Source organism: Crassostrea angulata, chromosome 4 (genome assembly GCF_025612915.1).
Source record: "Crassostrea angulata isolate pt1a10 chromosome 4, ASM2561291v2, whole genome shotgun sequence".
NCBI classification, from domain to species: domain Eukaryota; kingdom Metazoa; phylum Mollusca; class Bivalvia; order Ostreida; family Ostreidae; genus Magallana; species Magallana angulata.
The window spans coordinates 42276412-42301527 of NC_069114.1; the positions used below are offsets into that span (position 1 = coordinate 42276412).

Here is a 25116-nt window from a genome sequence, read left to right on the forward strand (position 1 = left end):
GTCATTTAAAAGCTGCTAAGTCCAATTTTGGCATTAACAGTATCAATTAACTTTTCATACAAACTTCAAATTACTCTTTATTTTTATCGAACGGTTATTTATAATCATCAAATGTTCAGGCAAAGAGTAACAGTTGTTGGAAAAGTAGGTATAAAAAAAAAACCAGACAATACATGCTTGATTAGATCTGCAGTTGGAAACTCACTTGTAATTTTGATTTTAAAAAAAGTTTTGTTGAATACCATTAATAAAAGATGTGCATCTGCCATTGAAGTGTAAAAATAAAGATTAGCTCCATTCCTTATTTAATTTTGTTGATTTAACTGATTTTATATGCATCATTTACATATTAGAAACATAGAGATAAAAAAATAATTGTACATATGAATTTAATATCATTTCTTTTTATAAGCCAAAACACTTTGGAAAACTTGATTTTTGACAGATTTATAGGCAAATGTCAAATTCTTCACTGAAAATATACCCATCTTAACATCAGGAGAAAACTTGGACAACGGACAAAATCACCAGTTATCCTTTGATATACTTGTACATTTCTTTCTTTACTTATATTTTGTTACATTTTGTACATCATACTATTCATACACATCTAGTCTGTACACATACAAAATAAAAACAATTTTTTACAAGTGTTCAAAATATACGTTATACAATTGAACCAAGCGGCTACAAGACTTTCTCGGACTAGTTTTCTTACCTTGACCAAGTGTAGGGAATGCCATGGACTGACCGACATTAGAGTTTTCAATCTTTAGCAGACATTTTTTTATCTTCTCTTCCCACGATTCATTTTGGGTCTCAGTATCAAGATGTAGAATAAATTGGCAATTTAAATTCTCTGCTGTAGTTAAAGCTAAGCCTTCTGACACCAACTCAATTTCTATAAAAAAAAAAAAAAATTAATAAAAACGTGATTTCTTATATTAATAAACTTCCTTTTTTTATTTTTTTATGAAAACAATCAAATGTTTTTCATCCATAAAATTAATAAACCATTGATAAATGACAATTTTGTTGAAAAAGGTCAGCATATGAACAACAGGACAAAAGTTAAGGCAATATAAACATCTGCTAAAAACACATTATGACCTGTTTCAAATAAATGTTTTCTTGTTAATTGTTTGATCAATAATTTCTTTGAAATAATGTTGATTTGATTGCATGTCAACATAGTTATGTTGCATGTTAACATATTTATCTTGCATGTCAACATATTTATCTTGCATGTCAACATATTTATCTTGCATGTCAACATATTTATCTTGCATGTCAACATATCTGATATATAAAAAAAAGGCCACCAAAAAATTACTATCAAATACAATGTTAATATTTTTGAATTAGGCCCATTTTTATACTCTATATGGCTTATCTCAAGATCAATTAAAGCACAATAAAACTCAGTAAAGCTAAGATCCTGGAATCTTTGCATTTACTTCACATTCAAATTTTTCATAATAACTAAAACATATTGGCAATTTACATATTTCTTTACCAGATGACTACAAGTAGCAGTATGTCTGCTCATAAAGATATAAAAACTTAAGTAATCACAGCATGGAATTGAAAACATCAGAGATGATAAACTGCAAACATTGAAAACAGATTGCCTGGACTTTTCCTCTATAAGCATTTATAACTTTCTGATCTTAAATACAGTCTATTTCGATTGGTTTCATTTGTTTTATAATTTATGAATTATTAAAGAGTGATCCAATGTCTGATGTACATGTAAATATTAACTGTAGCAGTAAAATCTTCAATAACAGTTTAATAACACAATTCGGATTTATTTATTTGGTTTAAGAATAGCTATTGCTATTAAAAATATTGCATATCAACTTGCTTTCTAACGCTGATGAACAGTTATTCATCAACTAATTGTGTAAAAATCCTTAAACACAAATACATTTATTTTTCAAATATCAACAAAAGAAGAGAAGATGCAGGTACGTACTATGTAATTCCACTTGTTTCTTCATCCGTGTTCCTCCCTTTTGAAGAATGATCTTTGATACTAAACCTAAAATCCAAATGAAAGTTAGTGCATTAAAATGCAATTCAGTGCAATCGACTCATATTAAACTTACACATTTTTAATTATTTGTTCTTGTTATCAATTTTACCTTGTATCTTTTTTGTAAATAAAGAAATATAAAATCAATTGCCACTCTTATCATTTAGGCAATAATAGTCTGTGTGATTATTCTGGCATTTTTATAAGAGCTACAGCCTATTGAATTCATTTTGCATTGTGTCTTAATTAAATGGATATCCTGTCATATCTCACATGGGTTTTCAAAAAGAGTTAAGACCTATCCACAGAAACTATCAACTAAAGAAGTTCAATTGTCCATTGAGTCTATTTGTCTCTGTTCATTCGTCAGTTTAGTCTCCAAGGCAAACCTTTACATGCTGTTTACAGCTGAAAGGTTGCAATTGACTCAATAGCACATATTGATAATTAATTATGAATTTATTTACCTCTAGTTAGATCAAATTGGGGATTCGTGCTGTTTACAATTACATCAACATTTGCTGTAGTGATATCTCCTTTATAAACTCTGAACTCCAGTTGTCCAAAGTCAATAACAAGTTCTTCAGAGTCAGACAGATCGCTGTTGGAACTGTTACCATAGCTACCACCTTGTGCTGAGGCTCCTCTCTCTACAATTAAAACCACAAGTAAAAACCGTTATCATGAATGTACAAAAAATGTAAAGTTAAGTAATCTAAAGGGCTTCATGGGCATGGCCATTTTTAAAATTTATTGATCTGAATGAGAAGAATTAAGATCGAGCTCTGAATAAAAATATTGAAAAATATTAAATCCAAAATATTTGCGATTTTTCTTTACTAAATAATAGTTTATGGCCAAAAATACCATATTTAAAAATATAAGGTATATTTGATGGGTAAATTGTTGACCACCAAGCCTCCTTAACTTATTACTTATATGATTTGAATTTTGAAAAGTCACTCTCTGTTCAGTATATTAAAATGAGAACACAACAAAAACAAATTAAAGATTGCAACTTTATTGTGTAAGAAGGTTGAATCATAGTAACTGCCATAATATGAATTTTACATCACAATATTTTTAAGTACTATTTGAATGATATGTCATCATTTAAAGTAGCACAAACAATTTTTTAATATAAAAAAGAAATTATTTAGGAATCACAGAATTATGTAAGAACTTGTGTAAAAGTTATTTCATTTATTTAGTAGTAGTGCAGTGTTTAATCAACTGCATGTTTGAAAAAAATGTGTTATTCAATTACTGTGCATTAATTTATGTTTTAAAATTTTTCAAACACATGACAAGTGCGGATCTAGAGGGGGTGTCAGGGAGGTCCCGATTAAAATTGATTCATTGATATATATTGAATTTTATGATCTAGAAGTTGTAAAACGAAAAATTTGTGAAATAAAATAAATATATAGATATAAATCTGTTACTTACAAAACATAAAAAATACCATGAAAATATAAAATATGCACAGATGTGTCAAATTCTGTTATGCTTTTTAGTAATATTTCATTAGTGTAAACTTTACACACCAACTTTCATCCTAAATTATCAGTAAAATAATAAAAGTAACACTAAATTAAATTAGACATTCTACAATTTTAATAGCTGATGGAAAAAATTATTTGGAAGTTGTTTTGCTTTAGTATTGCTTTGAAAACTGCCACAAGTCAATTTAGGTTGTAAACATTTGATAAAAGAAGGACGACTGTGTCTTATGGAGATAGTAAGGACCTTTGACTTGCAAACTTATAAATTCATATATATAAAAAGCTATTTCATGGTTCCACTGATTAAAAATGTTTTAGGCTCTAAAAAAGGATGCCAGTAGGAAACTTCTTCAAAAAGAACTGCCTGTGCACAGGCAGTCTTTAGAGTTATCTAGTGTCCCATAAAAACATAAATGTCTTTAAACAAACACTGAACATGAAGAGCAAAATAGCTATTTGCAATTTATAGACTCAAAAATTTGTAAAAGCTGATCAGTAAGTGAAATCTGACAGCACTAACACAGCATATGTACACACAAAAATAAACAGTGGTTTATGAATAAATTCTTTTTAATTTAAACAGTTAATTGATACAATGTGAAACCAACACTAGTTAAAATCCTTCAACACATAATTGGCATCACATGCTGTTTTACATAGAATCAGCATAGATTCAACAATTTTGATGTTTTCAAAAAATTATCAACACAACCTTATCACAAGAGCAATAGAATACACATGTAACATTCAACTCTGTCAAACATGCAGAAGCATCTACTTTAAACATTACTCCATTGAGGCTATGCACATGTATTTAACGAATTAAACAATCAAAAAGTAAGAAAGTAAGTAAATAATTTATTATAGTGACATGTGTATATAGCATACTTACAAAATTCATTTTACAAATATAACATCAATACACCCGGCCCAACGGACCAATAAGTCACTTTCAAACTGTTACAATGTGAATAAATTTTACCTGTTTTGGGAGCAAGATGGCTTTATCAAGTGTTTCTGTCTTAAATTGTATAATTCATTAATAAAATAAGCGATTTGGCAGGGGTAGTTACATATTAGGTCAACAAACAGAATACTATCATTTGTATTATTTTGACTTACAGTTAAATCATATCCAATTTTATAAAATAAATGACTTCTCTGGTTATTAAAGAATGGACAACGTAATAAAAAGTGCTTTTCAGTTAAACAATCAAAAATTGGTATAATTGGTACAATAACATATTTTTAAGAAATGCATTATCACAATCTTATCACAATTTATGTATTACTTAAACACTAGGGTCACATTTTAAATCACATAAAAAAAATTAAAATAAAAACAGTTCAGAAAACATCAAATATATGACAATTTAACATAAAACAAAGATTATCACAGATTCCTATCAAATGAAAATCCCAATAAACAATGCAATTCTTTAATCTTCAGCATGCAAAAATTTCAAACTTAAGTATTAAAGTGTTATAATACCAAAGATTTCATGTATTCTTCATTATACATTATTTATGAATTTAAATGAAAATATTTCAAGTATGGTATCCATGCATTTTACAAAATTTTGTTTCCCGAACTGAAATCACACTTTCATTGGTTTAAAGATATATAGCACTTGACTGCCAGATTAATCCCTATGTCCGACTGATTGGGATATATATTCAGCAATATGGTTGATATTTTGCCAACTTCTTTCTATATTTCATATTATTTAATACATCAATCGATCTGTATAAGTTCTTTTTATTGCCCTTTGAAATTACATATAAATTTCAGTGGTTGCCGTTTGAAATGATGTCACTTTGTTGTGTCTGAAGCAGAATAAAATGGCAGCATAGAGATTTGCTCAAACCTCTGCAGAGGTTTAAAATTGAACAGCAATAAAACATTTAAAAGTAAACCAGGTGGCAGCGAAGATTTTCAAAGAATATTTGAAAGAGAATGCAAATTTTTTAGAGTTTGACTGTGTAAAAAAAAACATAAAATGTAAATGTGTAGATCACTGCTTTTTGTGAATAAATGTCTCAATTGATTGTCCGTGGGGGGAAAAAAACTTTTAGGTTTTGTTACTGACTGACTGGAAATATATTGGGTTGATCAATCACAAAGAAGGCTAAGCATCCCCTTGCCCTCTATGAGATTTATCAACAAGATATACTTCCCTTGTCAGACAGACACAGACCTAATAAGTAATGATAAGATGTTTGCTTTGCTGAGTTGTAATGGAAAATATATGAAAAATTACATAAACTGTGAAGATTTGTGTAAAAGTTTCAAGTGGTGTATCATAGCTTCAAAGGCAAATTTTCCAACACAAATTACTGAACATACGGTAATTGGTGCTTACTAAATGGTAAGACAATGCATAAACATTATATGATATTCAAACACAAGATAATGATATCAACAAATAGTTCCAAGATATCTTAGAGTTATTAAAAACTGCTGAGGATGAAACATAACCAATGCATAGAAATATTTTCAATCATGTAAAAACAATGCCAAACATCTTTAACTGTGAAATATTTGATCTTAAAAAGTGTAAAAAAAAAACAACTAAATAACATCAGGAACATGTATGGCACAAAACTGCTTTGCCCAAAAGGTACAACAAAGGAAACATATAATCAAATGTTACTTTAATGATATATAAAATATTAAATTAAAGTGCCATTAAATTCCAAAAAAGTAGTTTGATCCATAACCCTTTGAAAATTACTGCAATTAATGCCACTTACGATATATGTGAGTAGTACTTGACCTTTATTAAGAAAATTTTTGAAGAAATTTCCATAAGATCAAAGATAGCTATTTTGACACACAGAACAAAGTCCAATAGCAGGGTTATCACTGGGAAAGCTCTGGCATTTCAAACAGATGGTGATATTATACTCCTTCTCCCGCAACCGTTTCACTCGAGCAGAGCTGGGAGGAAAAGGTCTGCATGTATTGGTCTGCAGACATTCATGCAAGAAGGGTCTCATCCTTTTAGAATCCCAGCAGCATTTAGAAGGATCTTTGCCAAGCGCAAGAGCAAACATGGCTGCCACAGCAAACAATCCACAATCGGATCGGTTTTCTTGTCTCTGATAGGCAGGCATCAGAACTTTGATTGTGTTGTTTTGAGCCGGAACCAAAGCTGCTATACAGTTCCTGGTGTCTGGATTCAACTTCCTGTAGCAGCTGTCGAAGACTCGTACATGATGATGGTCCCATCCCATGTTTGACAGCAGGATCCAGTGGTTGCCCTGTGTATTAATGATCTGCAGGAAATTGCCTGGCTGCCTATTCAGTCCATGCTGGCCATGAACTGAGGCAACACAAGTTTCCTGTAAGCCTTTTATGTTGGGAAAAGATTTTTTAATCATTTCCATTGCCTTATCCATAATTGTGTCATCGAGCCAATCAGGTGAGTACACTTTTGTCATTCCTGGGGATGATGAGGATTTCTGCAAACTTGATTTTGTAGCCTTATGTCGAAGCAGGTCAGGAGATGACTGCATTCTTCTGTAATTACTGACAGTAGGTCTACCTTGAGTTGGTAGAGGCTGAATTCTATCACCAATTTCATCAACTTCATAAGATTCACCAAGATCAAAAGTTGGCCCATAAAGTTGTGATGGTGACATGTCAAAAACTCCCCTTGGAGTATTCTCCTCCCGTCTTCTTCTCGGACCCTCTAAGCTCATGACACTTTGTTCCCATTCAGAGGGTTCATATTTAATCCGTTCTTCCATGAAACCTGATAAATGTAAAGATATTTGCCCAATTAGCAAGCACAGTAAACAATGAGAGAGCTTACCGGTTGAACTAACTGGGCAAATATCCTCGACTTTATCAGAGATATGGATCAGAACAACAGGGGATTAATTGGGTTAAGTTTAAAAGTGAAACGAAATGAGATGGACTTACCACTGCTTTGGCCAGAGGATGGATTCTGAGACCTGAGCCCTAACTGTCGCCCATGACGACCGCCTCCACCCCCTCCTCCCTGCCTCCTTTCTTCAGTTTCGAATGCCTGTAAATGATGCACAGTAAATATCATATGAACAGACAAAAGAAAATTTTCATTTTTCATCGTGGATCAAAATGTCTTTAAAATCTTAACAACCTAGTACGTTGCTAGAACCTGTGTTCAAACCCACTTTATTATATATATATACACAATAAAATAGGTTCAAACCAACAACACAAATATCATCAGCCGTTCCTACCTTCACAGTGTCTGTATCCCTATCATACAACACAAAGTAGACATCAGAGATCGTAGTACTAGGATTGCTAGAACCAAAGTTATGGACAATACTGAACATCTCCTTGGCAACAGTTTCCCTCGGGTAACCAAGGTTTCCAGTTCCCATAGCTGGAAATGCCACAGAGGAATGCTGGTTCTGGTCTACATGTGCCAAGCACTTTTCCATGAATGCCCTCAAAACCTAAATCATAGAGGAACAATCAGGATGATGTGAATTATAATCATACACATCTCAAAAAATTAATAAAACTAATTTTATTCACAGTTTTCATAGATACCGGTACTTGCAGTTGGCAAATTTAACAAATATAGTAAAATTCAAGTCTGAATCTGAAAAGATACTTAGTGTTTAAACAAATAAATGGCCATGATCAGTAAAAACAATTTTCTGTATAAACCAACAATGATTGTGAATTATCATGAACTGTGTAAGGATCAAAACATCTGAATGCAGGATAATCATAAAAGTTTAATAAAATAAGCTGCTTCATCTCACATCATATATCAAATGGAGCTCAAACTCCCAGATGAATGTCTCCTCTACACGAACCTTTAAAGCTGCTCCCTTTTGATCCCAGCCAGGAAGTGACCCATGACAAATGGACTGACAATAGAGGTTACCACCAGAAGTCACTGCTATATCGCCATGTTGGATGCCCTGTGGGTAGTTCTGGTCACACTCCTGCTGTAATATAGGCCCCCCAGCCTTTAGTAGGGAGGCAGAGACGGCGCCATTCCCCAACTTGAGATCCTTAGATGTTGTGTTCACAACCACATCCACCTATTGATGTACAAAAGTTAATAACTTAATGTGAGATATGAATAATATGCATGCAATTTGCAATACCATTGGTATTAAATGTGGTATAATCTTATCAAAATAATACTAGCTAAAAAAAATAATTAACATAGAAGTGATTGCTTATTTTGCATAAAAAATCCCTTTTAATAATTTTTAAAACAATTTTTTCTTTAATTTGGTAAATAAGGGTGAAATTGTGGCATTCCTTCAGCCATGCTAATGAAGACAGCATTTATTTCGATTAAACATAATAGATGCTTGTGTATACATGTATACATGTACATGCATCTCAGACACAAATTAAAGAGAACTACATGGTATAGCTTACCTTTTGTTTAGAAATTTGTCCCTTGACAATATGGATGGTGATGTTACCAGCAGCAACAGGTACCACCTTCACAGCTTTCCTGCCTAAAGAAAAAAATTATCTTGCATCTCAATATCTTTTATCTTCCTTAAACTTCAATTTCCCTAAAAATCAAGGTTCAACTGTCTGGCAATCACTTTTGTTGCTTGCTGTGTATTTCACAATAATTATCTTTTTATGAATTAATAATATCTGCTGGAAGTTATTGTACATATCTAAAATAGATTTGATTTTCCAAATCGGGGTTCAACTGTCTGTCACTTTTGTGGCTTGCTGTGTATTTCACAATAGTTAGCTTTTTTATGAATTAATAATATCTGCTGGCAGTCATTGTACATATATAAAATTGATTTGATTATCATAACTTACTATGAAGAAAAACAGTGACGAATTCTTCATAAAATTACTGCCAACTGAAAAAGTAGATTGCTTACAATTTTCCAGGAAATGTACAAGGCTAAAACTAGGAAATAACAAAGTTCATTCAAACTGTTTGGCCCTACACAGGTCCCATTATGTAATTATTGATTTAAGATTTCAATACAAAGACTTTACCAGCAGGGACAGGAGTTTTGCCAGACTTCCAGTGACTGCCATGCTCTGGAGCCTTCACTGTGACATCCTTCAGCTCCCTCTTCATGGCACTGACGAACCCACTCACATTGTCTTCCTTCACATCACACAAGTAAACAGCTTCCACCGGGGAACTCAAGTTCTCTTTGAAGAAGTCTCTTACAGCCACCACAATAACCCTGGTGGCCTCTCGCACCGGATAACCAAACACACCTGTACACAGGGCTGGGAACGCGATGGACGTCAATCGTCTCTCGGACGTCACCTCCAGACTCTTAAACACCGCCTCTCTGAGGTACTCTTCCTCCTGATTGGTTCCGTTCTGCCAGACCGGCCCCACCGCGTGAATGACCCCTTTACACTTGAGGTTCCCTGCGGCACTGAGGTACACCTGCCCCTCCATTAATCGACCTTTCTTCCTGACATAGTCATTGCATTCATCTTGAATAGACCTTCCACCTACAAAATATGATGATATTATATGTACTTAGCAACAACTTCAGTTTGTACTACAATATTCTTACAGTTAATGAAAAAAACAACGTACTAAATTGCAGTCTGCTATTTAAAAAAATAATTTAAATACTTCATATCTGTTATGCATTTTTTAAAAGATACATCTTGTGCATGTTTTGTTTTTCGCAATATAAAAATGACAGCAAAAGGACAAATGTCGGATCATTACATGTAGTTTTACTCACCTTTTTCCACAATGAATTTGGCGATACCTCCGATGTGCTTCATGTCTTTGTTGGCCGGATTCACAATGACATCCACATCCAGCTCCAATATATCCACCACCATGGCAGAGATCTTCTTTCCTTCTTTTGTGACACAGACTGCCAGTTCTTGTCGTTTTGCACCAGTTGTCAGCCAGGAACTACTGGTGTCTTCATCAGAGGCACTTTCGTCACTCACCTCGATCACAACTCCCTCACTTCTTTCAACTTTTCTTAGTTTCTCCTGTCCCCCTGTAGATTCCATGTGTTTCCTTATTCCTGCTTTATTAATTGAATGTGTCTGTTTTTCCACTCCTTTTACAATTTTATTAATGGCATGTTTGGCTTGATTTAGTCCTGTCTGGGTTGCTTTTATCACAATTCCAGTATTATTTACTACTACATTGACTTTCTCCAGTTGAAGATTAATACCAACATTTTGAAGGTCGTTTGCACAATTCATCTGTAAGTACCTCATCATGGCTGGTTCCAAATTTAAGCTTTCTTCAAATATGGTATTTGCTAACATAAAGTCTTCAATGAACTCCCGAGCTAAGCCTTCCCACTGGTCTGTACACAGGATGATAATTCTCCCCTGATCTGCCTGGGCTATTATCTTGATCAAACCTTGCCCATTATTCTCGATCTCTTCAACTTTACTCTGCCATTCTCTCGTTGGAAGTAAAGCTTTGGACTCATTTTTCAACTGAATCGGGGTTTCTTTTACAGACTCCTTGATGAGATGTGCTGCTTGCACAGCCTGCTGATCTGACATTGAAAAAACTGTCAATGTCTCTTCTTCTTTACAAAACTCCCAAATCCCAATGATGTTTCTCTCTTTCATTTTAGAGTTTACATACATATACACTGGCTGCTGTTGCAAGAATTGCTTTAGAAGCTTCGAAAACTGTTTAACTTCAGTTTTGACAACTTTTGATGTAAATTCATACATTTCCACTATGGCACTGGTGACTTCTCCACTTAGTCCTTCAAATTTGACCAAATTTTTACTGATGTCATATTTTAATGAAATGTCTTTATATTTCTTTTGAAGTTCCTGCTCAAACTTGCAGAACTGTAATATTAGCACTAGGTGCCTTTTCAAATGTTTCTCTTCCTGCATTTGCTGTTTCTTTCTGTCTAGTTCTTGATCAACCTTTTGAATGATATCTGACACTTGTTTGGACACATCAGTCACTGCCTGTTTGTGACCCGTCACATAAATTTCATGATTACTTTTCTCCAAAACAACAGCCACAGCATCTGGGTTACTAATGGTTAGAGACTTCAGTTCACTTAGAACTAAAGGAAACGCCTCTTGTAATGTAGTGTGCTTGCAAACATGTAGAAGATCTAAAAATTTGCTGAGGTTCTCTTTTACTTTTGTTTCCCAATGCCTGGCAATCTTTCGGCAATCTTTTGTTTCTGGAGTCAAGGTGCATTCCACAGTGAGAGAATTAGATTTGGACTTTTTAGGCCAGATAGGCTTCCCATAAACAGCCTCCAACTGTTTCTCTACTGCCTGCTGATTTGGAGGCGATTTGATAAGAAACTGCAACTTTTTGGGATCAAAGTCGGAAATCTCCAAGGAAGCAGGGGTTTTAAATGGCTCATCATCACTCTCCACTTGTCCAAGGCATTCATAATATATCTTTACATCTAGATCCTGCTCATCTATTCGATGAGGTCTTCTGCATACTACATCCACAGCTGTAAAAAAAAAAAGTAAATCCACACTTTAACCAATAGACAAGCTAATAAGTATTTTATGCACATTTAGAAATAGATCTATACATTTTGTAAATTTACATATCATTCAAACACGATTTTCCATTGTAAATAATTTTGATAACCAAAGCAAAATAACTTCATTAAAGCATGTAGAATAGTCATTAAAGTTCATTTCCTTTAAATTTTGTTGGGCAATGTTAATACTTTATAAGTTTACAATTAAATCCACCTAAAAATTGTTGTTTTTCCATTTCAAACCAAGTAATGAATAACAATGTACTAGGGTCAATAAAAAAATATGAAGACTTTTGTCATAACTATGTTACTTAATGTTACATTATAAATTTGAAAGACATACCAGTAATTTAACAGTAGTTTCATACAATTTGCAATCAAAAAATTAGTATAGATTCCTTTATTTTTTAGAATTATCTATTCTAATTCTGCAAAAATGAGTCCACAGCTCACAGACAAAATTTGTGATATGTAAACAATAAACCATATAATGTTGAAAGTAATATCTCTATAAATTGGACTTAAAACGAAATAATTTAATTCTGGTTGTAACGCGCTTTCTGATTGGCTAAAAAAATTGTTTTATATCGTATAAAGAATGTTGCCTACGTCATAGTAAGACTAACGTCAAAAACGTATCAATACGCCTGACGTTACGTTTGAATTTTGTACAATTTGATGTCAATTTAAAGGTCAAATAATCGTTTTTATCTACAATGAAGAGTAGAAAATTAAATTATAAGCAATGATTTCAATATTTATGTTTTATACGATATAAAATGGTTTGAAACAGTTTACGCTTTTTTATAAACCGCTTCGCGCTTTATAAAGCGTAAACTGCCCCTAACCATTTTATATCGTATAAAACAAATAAATATTGAATTCATTCCTTAAATAATATTGAAAACTCAAGTTAAGAATTGTCATGATATTCTACGCACCAAATAATGACGGGATGATTTGTTTTGTTTAACAGATATCAGTAACCAAAGACAGATAGTCCTCTTTAAAATTGACGAAAAACATTGACATCGCAGGAGTTCACAGCACAGCAAAAAGGATAAACAGTATGAATCTAACTGTCATGTCTTAACCTTACCGTGCCCAGTGGTAACAAAACATGCGGTTTTTAAAATCGGGTAACAAAAATAAATTTTCATGGAATGAAACTTCGAATATCAATAAAATAAGTGTTGTTGCATATATTAATCTGTTAGTTATGACTTTTCTGAAAAAATATATGATAGACATCAACATTGTCTTTATATTTTTTGATTGACCCTCGTAGTTCACATCTCAAGATATCGCTACTGACTGAGCTCCCTCCTTCGTTTTTCAAACTCAAATTAACAGCATATCTATTTTTTATTCATCATTAAAATTTGAAATACTTTTTTCTAGATGGTCAACTGGTTGCCAGTTTCTAAATGATACATGTAGCTAGGTCAAAATATCAATTATATTTTTATACCAGAAAATATTGTTAGAATTATAATTACCTTCAGGGTCCTCAAAATACACCAGACAGAACCCATCTAGCATTTTAACATCCAACACCCCACTGACACCACTTCTTTTTTCATTGTCGAAGTAAAATTCAAGTGTATCTCGAGACGTCCTCTCTGAGATGTTTCGTACAATGGCACAGTTTGTGATAGGGACTCGAGATATTTCAAGGTGAGATTTGTCCAGAGTTCTCTTTTTACAAGCCAGTTGTAGTTTCTCAAAATCTGTTAAAAAACACATTAAAAGGGGGCCAAGAATTAATTCTAAAGTACCAAAACAACACTATACTTTTATCCCTTGCCTTCTGTTTTAGAAGCTATACCATTCTTATTTTTTGTTTTAAGAAATAATGAATTATATATATATAATGTAGTTTGTGTCAAGCCTCGACTTCATATCAAAATGAACTGAAGGCATATATCATTAAAATAATGATGCATCATATTGAGTCAATCAACCATTTGTATTTTGCATCCAGAAGAGTTCACCTAGCTGTTTTTAAAAACATAGAATCATTAAATAGTATTTATCTCAACTTTAGTATAGCTGCTGACCTATATCTTCCTCAAACGTTATAAGAGCCGTTCCCTCCAGCTCCCCATACTCAATACTGACAGGTGTTATGTTCGTTTTGGCCTCCAGAAAGTTCTCCAGTCCATCTTTGGTTGTTTTCTCACTGATGTTTTTAATGAAGACTTTGTTGGAGTACATTGGCACTGGCTTTGGTGGAGGGGGTGGAACATACCGGCACACTTCAATGGCTGTTCCATCAATCTTGTGGTGTTTTTTTAGAACCTTTTCAATAGCTAAAAAAAGAGTTTATTTAGATTAGTATAAAGTAAAAATAGGTTGATAGTTAGCCACTAAATATAGACTAATTTCAAATCAAATATGTCTATCAACCTTTATTATCATTATTTTTTTAAAGAAACATCAATAACGTACATTTTAATTTCATTTAGGCAAAAATAACTGGTATCAAACGAACATATAGACACTTGCACTATTAAAAGTTACTTGAAAATGTGGTAATTCTTATGACTAAAACTTTTGGCTTTAAGTGACCATGCAAACACCAACTTTTTTCATGTTCATGTAATAAAAACACAGAGGACAATACTATACAGCAACAAAAGCAAACCCTCAAGATTGTCTATTATGCTTTATGATCAAATAAAAAAGGAACCTTAACAAATACATGTATATATGTGTCTGCATTGTCAGTAATTTTCTTAAAAAAACAATCCTTCATTCAGTTTCAAAAACTTTGTCATTTCTATTCAGTCAGTACTACACTGAGATTGAATAACATATCTACAAGTATACAAACATTTAAAAAATGTGCAGTTACCTTGATCATCTTCAAATATGATGTAAAACACTCCATCTTCTGATTTCATGCTCTTTATTTCTCCGCCTCCAGATCGACGAGTGTTTTCAAAGTACATCATCACTGTATCCTCACTTGTCTTAGAAGACACGCCTCTAACTTCCAGGATGTTTTCCGAGTCTTCGCCAGCTTCTTCTGAATAGTCTTCAACTGTAACATCTGGGCGGAATTCTTCTACACCAATTTGGACTCCGTTAAAAAGAATTGGTAATTTTCCAAGAACTCTTTTCACAGCTAATGAATAAAAAATATTAAAAACATCAACTTTTTCCATGTTGGCATAATAAAAACACAGTGGAAAATACTATATGGCAATAAATCAAAATCATGCGGATTTACATGATAGTCAATTATAACTTGCATGTATTTCAGGTAAATTGAACATTATTAACAAAAACTCCTCATAATTTTTCACATTTGATATTCAGGTAAAGAATTCAGATTTCGCAAAATCATCGAAACAAACAATCATGCATTTACCATGTAATTCACTTCTGATAATTCATATGTAATAAAAGTTACATAAAATCCTTGCAACAGGTTTTATCACATGCACTCAACAATATTTTTATGTATGTCAACCAAAGAAATTTTTTCCTCTTATAAGAACCTCTTAAGGCTTCCAACAGTGTATTTCAAGTCGACCAGGCCCCGAGGTTATAAAACTTTTTTCATACTCGTACTCATACTCATACTCCGTACTCCGAGTATGTGCTCCACTGAGTACGACTTTATAAACCGAGGTTATAAAAGTTTTGGAGTACGTTCTCCACTGAGTACTATTTGGAGTATGCTCCAAAAGCCGATCGATGAAATTTTACGTCTCTGAAGAAAGACAGAGAACTGTAATTCATGTAAATAGTCCTGGCATGTAGGCAAACTGTACATGTATTCAGATTAATTATTTATTAACAAAATGTAACACATTATTTACATGTACATATTACCTTCTCCATCTGCAAGCATGGAGATGTGTCTGCATCTATAACTTATGAATTTTTGAGTAACAGAGACGATAAATCCAGTGTAATTGGTAAAATTATCAACAAATTGTGTTTATGTCAAATCTCTCTCTCTCTCTCTCTCTCTCTCTCTCTCTCTCTCTCATGAGACTCAGATAGTGATTCATGCATGTGATGATTAAGTATAATTATGTTGTAAGGAACGATATGAATATAAAAGAAAGAAGTAAGAATTTACACGGATATGAAGAGAGTATTTCAACATAGAATTTAGTTCGATATATCTTAAGTTTTCCTGGCTTTTATACGATTTTGATATTTTACATGCCAGGAAAAGGTCAGAAACGACGCCAATACAAAACTGGAAAGTCACTGCCTCCAAGTGGATATCTCTTAAGATATTTAGTGAGCAGTCCCTGTATTAGGGAAAACAGGGAAGAGTTTAATTCAAAAATAGAAACATATACTTGGGAAAATCACAAAAATACTGAGAAATCCGTTTATTTTTACACTCATATAGTAAACACTAAGGAAATTATATGGGTATTCCAATTTAATTGCAACATACTTAGTACTATATTTGCCTTTTAAAATTCTTGTGAGAAAAAAACATCTAATATCTTGAAGGGGTGGGGTGGGGGTGGGTGTTGGAATTGCATCAATGAACATATGCCAAAAGCCAAGGACACACGTAAAGTTTCTCATTTTAATATTTTTGGGAATGTGCACGAGAGTTTAAGAAAATTCACTTATTGAAATATTTTTGAAATTTCCAATTTGAGGACCACGTTAAACCGAAACAACGTGTTCAAGGAAATTGTGTACTAAAGTTGCTGTACCCCTTTTTGTGGGGTTTTATTGATGGTTCAAGTTTTTCTCACTTAGTCAAGGCTTGAAAATGTGTGTTTAGAATTTATATATACATACTGTGTCATTTTTAATCTTAAATAACGTCCATTGATATTTTTGAGCAAGCCTTTTCCTATTCATCTTTAAAATTCGAAATACATGTGTTTATTTTGATGCATTTGACATAGATATTTGGTTACTTTAGATAAAAAAGGAATAGCTATATGAATTATCTAAATAGTTACTTGCTAATAAAATTAAACAATTTAAGAGATGAATATTCCCACAGCTAAGCTATATAGAGAAAAATCTCTCACATGAAAATGCGAAGAAGCTATTTTAAGTAGTACATGTATTTTCAATCGATTGCATAGAATAACAATAATCCCCTTCAAATCTCTCTCTCTCTCTCTCTCTCTCTCTCTCTCTCTCTCATAAATTCTAGCTTTTATCATGCGGGTTATGATTAATTTAAGTGTTATCTTTTTTTTCATTTTTTTACATAAACAAGCTTTTAATTAACTTTAAATTACCCGAATTCTCAAGCAGAATATATACGTCGATCCTACTTAATGTTTTTCCATAACTGTGTATTTAAGAATAAAATTTGATGTCATAACACCAAATTTTATTTGTAGAAAGATACTAATATAATACTTAAGACTATGGGGTCACCAGGACCCACCATCCTTATATTCGAGCGTTTATAATCAAATGTTAAACCAAACAATGCATTTCACCTTACGTATACTTAGACATGTCTATGCTCTCAATGTTTTAATTCGAAATAAATAATAAAGATCGTAAGGTAGGTGATGTTCCATGGTAAAATTTCTTTAATATTTGGAAAATAAAAATCAATTAATGGTAGATGGTTCGGAATGGATACTCTACCTTCCCGCAGTAAAATTAAAAAGAAGTTGCGGTCTATATTTCTAGATCTCTGCAGCTACATGTAGTATATATGGTCACCTAGGAAGCCAAATATGTACGTCATAATTTTAAAAATATTGCCAATACAAAACTTAAAAATTCGAAATATTATCTTTATGTTTACATCTAACGCCCTTTAACCTGCGTTTTAATTACTTACTGCTGATTCTTGATTACTTTCTACATTTCCAAGTAAGATTGCTTTTTGTTAACTTTCAAAATAGGTTTTTATTATCGATATTTCGAGATAAAAAGAAATGAACCTTGTTCAAAATTACTCTAAATTTCACAGCGTTTTTGACACTACAGAGGAAAGGCGATTTATAAGCCAATATTTTCCACATGCAGACAGTAACTGTTTTATGAAAATTAAAAAATAAAACAACAATCGTATAGATAAACCATAGGAAGTAGGATTCGCCCCCCCCCCCCCCACTCACACACACCAACACCAACTCCTCTTAAAAATATTTAGTTCCAGGGGTAGATCCAGAATGTGAAGTTAGAGGGGACGTCAGTATAAGATAGGGAATCTGGAGAGGCCGCTTTGTGGCCTCCAGATGGTCCAGGGCAAAGTCCTGTTGGTGACCCAGGGGGCAAAGCCAGCCCCGGAAGCTCTAGGATTCTAGAGATTTTGTAGGGTAAAAAGGAAGTCTTTAAATAGACGTTTGAGATATTTCTTCTCGTGATTACCGGTATACTTAATTAGAAGTAATAAAATTTTACAATTTTTAAAGGTTTGTAGATTTAAGACCTACAGTCATCAAATTCCTCTGTCTTGTAGAAATCCAAGAAACATATCCTTTTATTTTTTTTCTTTCGAATGACTGTAAATTAATCAGTTTAAAAACTAAGTTCAATGGGACAATGTAAATTAATGAAGTTTTAATAAAAGATAACTATATATACCAGCTTATATTATAATAACAATGGAAGAGTCGTTAAAACACTAGTTAGTATAACCAATTACTTAAAGGTGGGTATATGGGTGACTGGTCATATTTGAACCCAAGGACAGCGTAACCAAAATGTTTTTTCCTGGGTTTTTTTAGTTACACCATTGAACACACGCGTTTTCTTCATATTGCACCATTGAAACAGTCTAATGTAGAGAAATCCCCCAAGTTAAAAAAAAAGATAATTAAGACTCGCAAGTTGTACATTTTCTTTGCCAGAAGGAGTATGATTTAACTTTATTTGGACAATTTTTTTAGGGCTGTGGGGGGGGGGGGGGGGGGGGGACGCCGGGTGCGACCTTCTTTACTCCACCACTGATTTACCGCTTATTCTATAAAATGTTTCCCTTTCCAAGTTTTGTGGCATGCAACATAAATGATAATTGATTAATAAGTAAGTAATAGAAAGCGTTAGACTTTTATGCATCCCCCATCCTTTGTAATGTTTAGAACTAACCTACATTTTCACTATAATAAAAAAATGGACCCAGCAAGTACATCTGATTGAAATTGATTAATAACGATACATGTACATTGATTTCTTTGTTTTAAATGATGGGGTGTATGGGTCGTATTTGACAAAAAACAGAATTCTTAAAAAGTCGAGCTATTCAACGGTAGTATTTTGTACGTAGTTACACATGTATATGTACATTAATTAATGAAGCAAACTATCTAAAAGTTATTTTGATAATCTTGGTTGCAGTTCGCCCTTACTCTTAAATTCACCTCCTTTATATCTAGATATGTCATTAATAAAATGGTAAAAACTTTCCATTTTAATTCATATACATGTTAATATGATTAAATTAGAGCGTATAATACAGCAATGTTACAATATGAACAATATTATATGTTTGCACTGCATTTTATTTAGATTAAATTCTTGAGTACGACTTTGAGAAAGCTTCAAAGCTTACTCAGAAAATCGCATTTTTGTACTCAGCCGGAGTACGAGTAGGAGTATGAAAAAGTTTTATAACCTCGATATCTTGAGTAGGAGTACGATTTGGAGCATGGAGTACGATTTGGAGTACGAGATCGTACTCAAAAAAGTTTTATAACCTCGGGGCCAGAACACCAATAGGTATAACATATAAATCAAAATCATATGACTTAAGGAAATCTTACCTTCAGGCTCTTCAAAAGTAATAACAGCTGACTTTGTATCTGGGTCATACTCCAAGTCTTCTACCGATCCACCACCACTTTTCCGACGATTCTCAAAGAAAAACAGCAAAGCATCCTTCGAAGTTCCATCCGGAATATTGGTCACTTTTATCATGGCTGCCTCTATTAAACAATAAAATTCATACAGGAATTCAGCATCATACTTTTTGATTAAAACTCTTGTCTGAAAACATAGACAGAGCATTTTTGAATACTGCAATTACAATACCTGACTTGCTGGTCTCCGGTATTGATTCTTCATCCTCTTGGACCTCTTCGTCTGGAGCACTGGGAGTTACTGATTCTCCATCACTGCTTTGAAGGTCTGAATAGCTCTGCTTTGATTTAGTGGCTGAAAACAAAAACATAGCGCACATACTTATATATTCTCTCTTCTACATCAACAAGTTTCCAAATTTTTTTTAAAATTACAGTCATCTATTTTAAAATTTGGTACCATGAGCAAAAAAAAGTTGAAATGCATTATGATGGCTATAATTTTAAAATGGACCTGTTCAAAGATTTAGATTTCTTTTACAAACAATATGCCACTGGAATACTGTTCACCCAAATCAATTATTAGCATTCATTTTGATAAAAGGATATTCAATAAAAATGGACCTCAATTCACTGAATCAGATGTTCTAAGAAAGGCAATTACAAAATTTTGACTATATTATTTTGTATTTAGGTTATGAGGTTATTTCATGACTATCACAGAATTTGCTTAACAACAACAAGTTTAATCAATCCATTTATCCATTGATGCAAAACATTTTATTTGAAATATTAATAAAAACAAGGGATGTCAAACTTAAGGAGTCTTTTCATTATCAAACATACTTCTTATAATAAGAAATGCATGAAATTTTGACACAGTCAAACGGATCATATTACTTAATGATTCTATCAGTTTAATTAAATTTGACCTTTTTGTTTTCGGATAAAGGTCAGGTCAAGGTCACTACCTTTTTCCTCAACGTAAAGAGTGATAAAAATAAGTGTAGCTCTTTATAGTTCTGTAGACATTTGTTTAAGATTTGAAGATTCAAATCTTCAATGAAATCATAGACCATGAGAGTGTCTATCAGCTTATAGTACTAAATTGGAATAAATATTTATACTAAAATTGATATTGCTTAGCCCGCATTTCCTCTAATTTTCTTAAATTTTGATTATTTTTTTATGCTTCCAATAATGAAATATTTCTAATTTTTATGTATTATGAAGACTTTATATAAAGATATAAATTGACAGAAAAGCTAATATATTGACCGTTTCATAAGAGAGAAAAACTGATTTTAGTGATTTTTTCACAAAAATCAATGTATAGAATGGGCGCTTAAAAAAGCTTATAAAAATGTTATTTGATAGGCAAATCATATTTTAAAAACATATTCTGAAACCCAAGTATCATATTATTAGTTCACAATAGTAAAAAAAAATCCAACAGTATTGTTTTTGTTTTTAAAATGCTAAAACAGACTCATTATATATATATAATCTGCAGCAATTCTGAATTGCGCAACATGTGATATTTTCCTACGCCAAAAATATAGTCCTTGTTCCATTCTAAACATTGATTACATTTTTCTATGCCAAGTTATATGATAGTAAAAAAGAAAGAAAAATATACTATTTTAATTTCCTTTCATCTTGATTTAATGAACAATTATTCAAATTTACGTTTGACAAGTCGAAAACCAGAAAAGACTCCTTCCTTAAGTAACTAGTCAAGGGCTTTAGCTAAGCAATAGTCAATTACTCGTTGATTTATTTGAAACAGTACTGTGTCAACAAAATAATATATATTGTGTCTTTAAATTAAAAATAAATATTAAAAACATACTTGTAAAAACAATTTGAAAATTTCTGTCATCAAATGTCCTGGCTTTTTCTTTTTTCTTGTAACACATACACAATTATGCTATATACCGTATATACTCGCCTATAAGTCGGATTTTTGGGAGTAGAAAATTGAGTGAAAAGTGGGGGTCCGACTAATAGGTGAGACATAGTAAAAAAAAAATCAAAGTCAGTTTTTCACACCTAAGGTGATAATAGATATAGGGGTCTTGTCACCTAAAACAACACAAGCCAACACCCCAGTTTAAGGGGCTAATTACCAACTTAATCAGTCAGTGAAGAAATAAATCACTATCATCAAATATTCAAACGGACTCTATTTAAATACCTGGTACTTTTGAAGCTATAACCAACTTGTAATTAGTGTTATAAAAAATAATGGCATTTAAAATCAAAAGTAATTAACATCATAGACCCATGATAGAAATAGCCTAGAAGCAATTATGGGGTGAAACAAGGACAATTTTGTTTAAAACTCAAAACATGTACGATAAAATGTGGTATTTTATTGAGAGTATCTGTACATCAATTGTCCTGAAAAAGTGACCCGACTTATAAGGGAGTCAACAGCAAAATCTTCAAATTAAAGCTGGAAAAGGGCAACCAACTTATAGACGAACCGTACTTATAGGCGAGTATATACGGTACATGTATAATCTGAGGCATGCTTCATATTATCTGAGGCAAACTAGTCATTGTTTTTTTTCCCAATCAACAATTAAAAATCAATGATAACTCTTTAGATAACTACTGTTATCATTAAATTTTACAACCATTTAATTCAATTTTCATGATTATTAAATAAACTGATATCTAACATGAAGGAACATTTAATTGGTGTCCACAAAGACATGATTATATTCATAAGTATCTTTGTTCAAAACTTTAAATTGATCCACAGAAAAGAAAGCTGGGTTTTTTTTTCAATAATATTAAAAGAAAAATGCTACGTCAAAAAATATAGGATGCTTTAAATTCAATTCACTTTAAAACTAGTAATCAACTAAAAAAATTTCAGTCAACAATGATATGATTATTATAAGCAATAGAGTACTCAAATACTCAGTGACATTCCAAATATAAAATTTTCTGACATACCAGTACTTTCTAGGGATTCTGGTAATGAGCTACTTTTTTCCTCAGCAGGAGTGTAAGGAGGCGGCTGTGCAGCAGTTGACCCTTCCGTACCAGGCATTCTACCATGCATTTGATAAAACATTTGCTGCATATGCTGCATCTGCAGCCACAGTTGCTGGGGATTAGGGAAGTTCCCGGCTTCTGGTGGTACAATCTGTCCCACTGCTCCTTCCTGCGGATACATGTTGGGAGGCATCCCCTGCATGTAAAACGGATGCATGAATGGAATATGACCAGGATTCATAGGGTTCTGTTGTCCTGGGGTTGCAGCCATTTGTTGACCCATGTATTGCTGAGGACTAGGCATAGGCATATTTTGAACACTGGGCGTATTGGCATAAACATCATTTTCCTGGGCTGATTGTTGACCAGATGGATACTGCATAGGCTGCTGGAATGCGCCATCCTATAAAACGATAGAACAATTATATTGAGCATATGTTCATTTTACATGCATACAATAACATTTTAGTTCAAAAGGTATGCCTCAGTTTAATTTTTGTAAGTTTGATTATTATTATAGTCCGGTTAATATAATAATTTTTCCTGACAAAATAACTATTATATTAAGCGGAGTCCACTTTATATACCACAAATTTTTCCCATTCATTTGGAATGTCGCAGGTGTTGTTGCTGCTTTCAACATACAGATGTCTTCCTTGGTAGATAATGCCATGATTCTCCAAATGTTTTTTATTTTCTGAAACAAAGTTTTACTATCTTAATGCTAAAAAGTTTGAACAAACATTCATAAAAATTACTTTGAAAAGGTTTTTTGAGTCTTAGGTAACTGCAAATGAAGGTATTGTGAAAAAGACAAAGTTAATTTTGTTATTTGAGCATATTTCATACGGAATTCTCGATTTAACTTTCGTTTTGAAAGTTTTGCTTTTATAACATTTTTATTTTAAATCAAAAGTATACAGTTAATAGTTTACGGACTTAACAGATTAGACAATAACACACACACAAGAAAATCAAAATGTTAAATAATTCCTTATCTACAAACCTTCATTATTAAGAAGCACTAGGAGCCTATTTCCGCCCCTTTGATCTGCTGGGTCAGGTACAGAAATCGCCTGGACAACCCCATCCACAGCCATCGCGAGTTCCTCGGATCGTATTGTTTCTGTATCATTGCTGTACACATAAAGACAACATGGGGACAACAGATCTTTCCAATTCCTATCAGACATGATCCAACGTAGTTCCCTTCATCCCTATAGTAATATCACGGCCATGGTTATCGATTTTACTTTCGTTTTCGATTAATTTTCTGAGTACTCCGAATTTCAGAAAGTTGTAGTTGATTCCCGAGCCCGATTTAATTTCTTAACAGATAACGGAGGTGGTCAAAGTGTGTGTATGTGTGTGTGTTGAGGGGGGGGGGGGGGGGGGGGTAAGGGTAAAAAATATTGTTCACAGGATGAATGACCATCTTTAAGTTCTCCTTAAAGATAGCTTAAAGATGCTTAAAGGTAGCTTAAAGACGATCTTTAAGCCACCTTTAAGCTACCTTTAAGCTATATGTGTTGCTTAAAGATGGCTTAAAGAAAGCGTAAAGATGGCTTAAAGGCAGCTTAAAGACTATCTTTAAGCCACCTTTAAGCCACCTTTAAGGACAACTTATAGGTCCTTAATGTCCAAACTTCTTTAAGCCACCTTTAAGCTACCTTTAAGCCACCTTTAAGCCATTAAAAAAAATTTATTTCAATATTGTGCTTAATTTCCAACAAAATGTATTAACTTTATGAAAGAAAAGGTATTAAAACGGTTTTTGTTCTAGAAAGAAAAATGAAAAAAAACACAAAAAAATCACCGGCCACGGCGAGAATTGAACCCGGGACCCTTAGTTTACTAGCATCACCACACTTCCTCTTACATGTATATGAGCGTTTTTATATCCTATTTATCAGTGGATATTGAATCACTGTATTGAATGTGTTTACTTGAAAAGATTTTGACAAACCATTCAGTTTGTAACAATCAATTATATCTAATTTATAAATTACATGCATGTGTGTATTTAGAATGAAATACGGAACTTGGTCTTCAGTGAACAAAAATATATTATACCTAAATGGAAACCGTTAGGTTCACTATAGTAGGCTTTCTTAGTTAATAAATTTAAACCGAGTAGATATACGTTCATCTAATTTATAGCTATAAAAATGTAAGAAAGAAAATGAAATCATTTCTTTTATGAAATGCATTGATACTATTAGGGTATTTGTTCAATTTCCCGCAATTTCCCGGTTTTTATGATCGCGGCGCCGTTCCAATATGTTTAAATATTTACATGTAATTGTATGTACATGATTTTTAA

At 32.7% G+C, this 25116-nt stretch overlaps 1 protein-coding gene across 3 annotated transcripts in view; it reads right to left on the reverse strand.

Annotated features, from left to right (window-relative positions):
* Positions 1-24085, reverse strand: part of LOC128181269 (protein mono-ADP-ribosyltransferase PARP14-like) — a 39313-nt gene extending 15228 nt beyond the window's left edge. For 2 of the 3 annotated variants that reach the window (XM_052849608.1, XM_052849611.1), the window contains exons 1-17: positions 23800-24083; positions 23381-23490; positions 22752-23196; positions 20017-20139; positions 19749-19910; positions 14879-15151; positions 14082-14333; positions 13521-13751; positions 10258-11985; positions 9539-10015; positions 8945-9027; positions 8365-8595; positions 7774-7995; positions 7472-7577; positions 2506-2688; positions 1979-2044; positions 719-901 (exon numbers count right to left, since the gene is read on the reverse strand). In XM_052849608.1, the coding sequence (XP_052705568.1) occupies positions 719-901; positions 1979-2044; positions 2506-2688; positions 7472-7577; positions 7774-7995; positions 8365-8595; positions 8945-9027; positions 9539-10015; positions 10258-11985; positions 13521-13751; positions 14082-14333; positions 14879-15151; positions 19749-19910; positions 20017-20139; positions 22752-23196; positions 23381-23490; positions 23800-23986 (5062 nt within the window). In that variant the 5' untranslated portion in view covers positions 23987-24083. Of the gene's footprint in view, positions 1-718; positions 902-1978; positions 2045-2505; positions 2689-3026; positions 7302-7471; positions 7578-7773; positions 7996-8364; positions 8596-8944; positions 9028-9538; positions 10016-10257; positions 11986-13520; positions 13752-14081; positions 14334-14878; positions 15152-19748; positions 19911-20016; positions 20140-22751; positions 23197-23380; positions 23491-23799 lie in introns of those variants that run through there. The other variant, XM_052849609.1, reaches the window with a different exon arrangement.
* Between the last annotated feature and the right edge of the window lie 1031 nt (positions 24086-25116).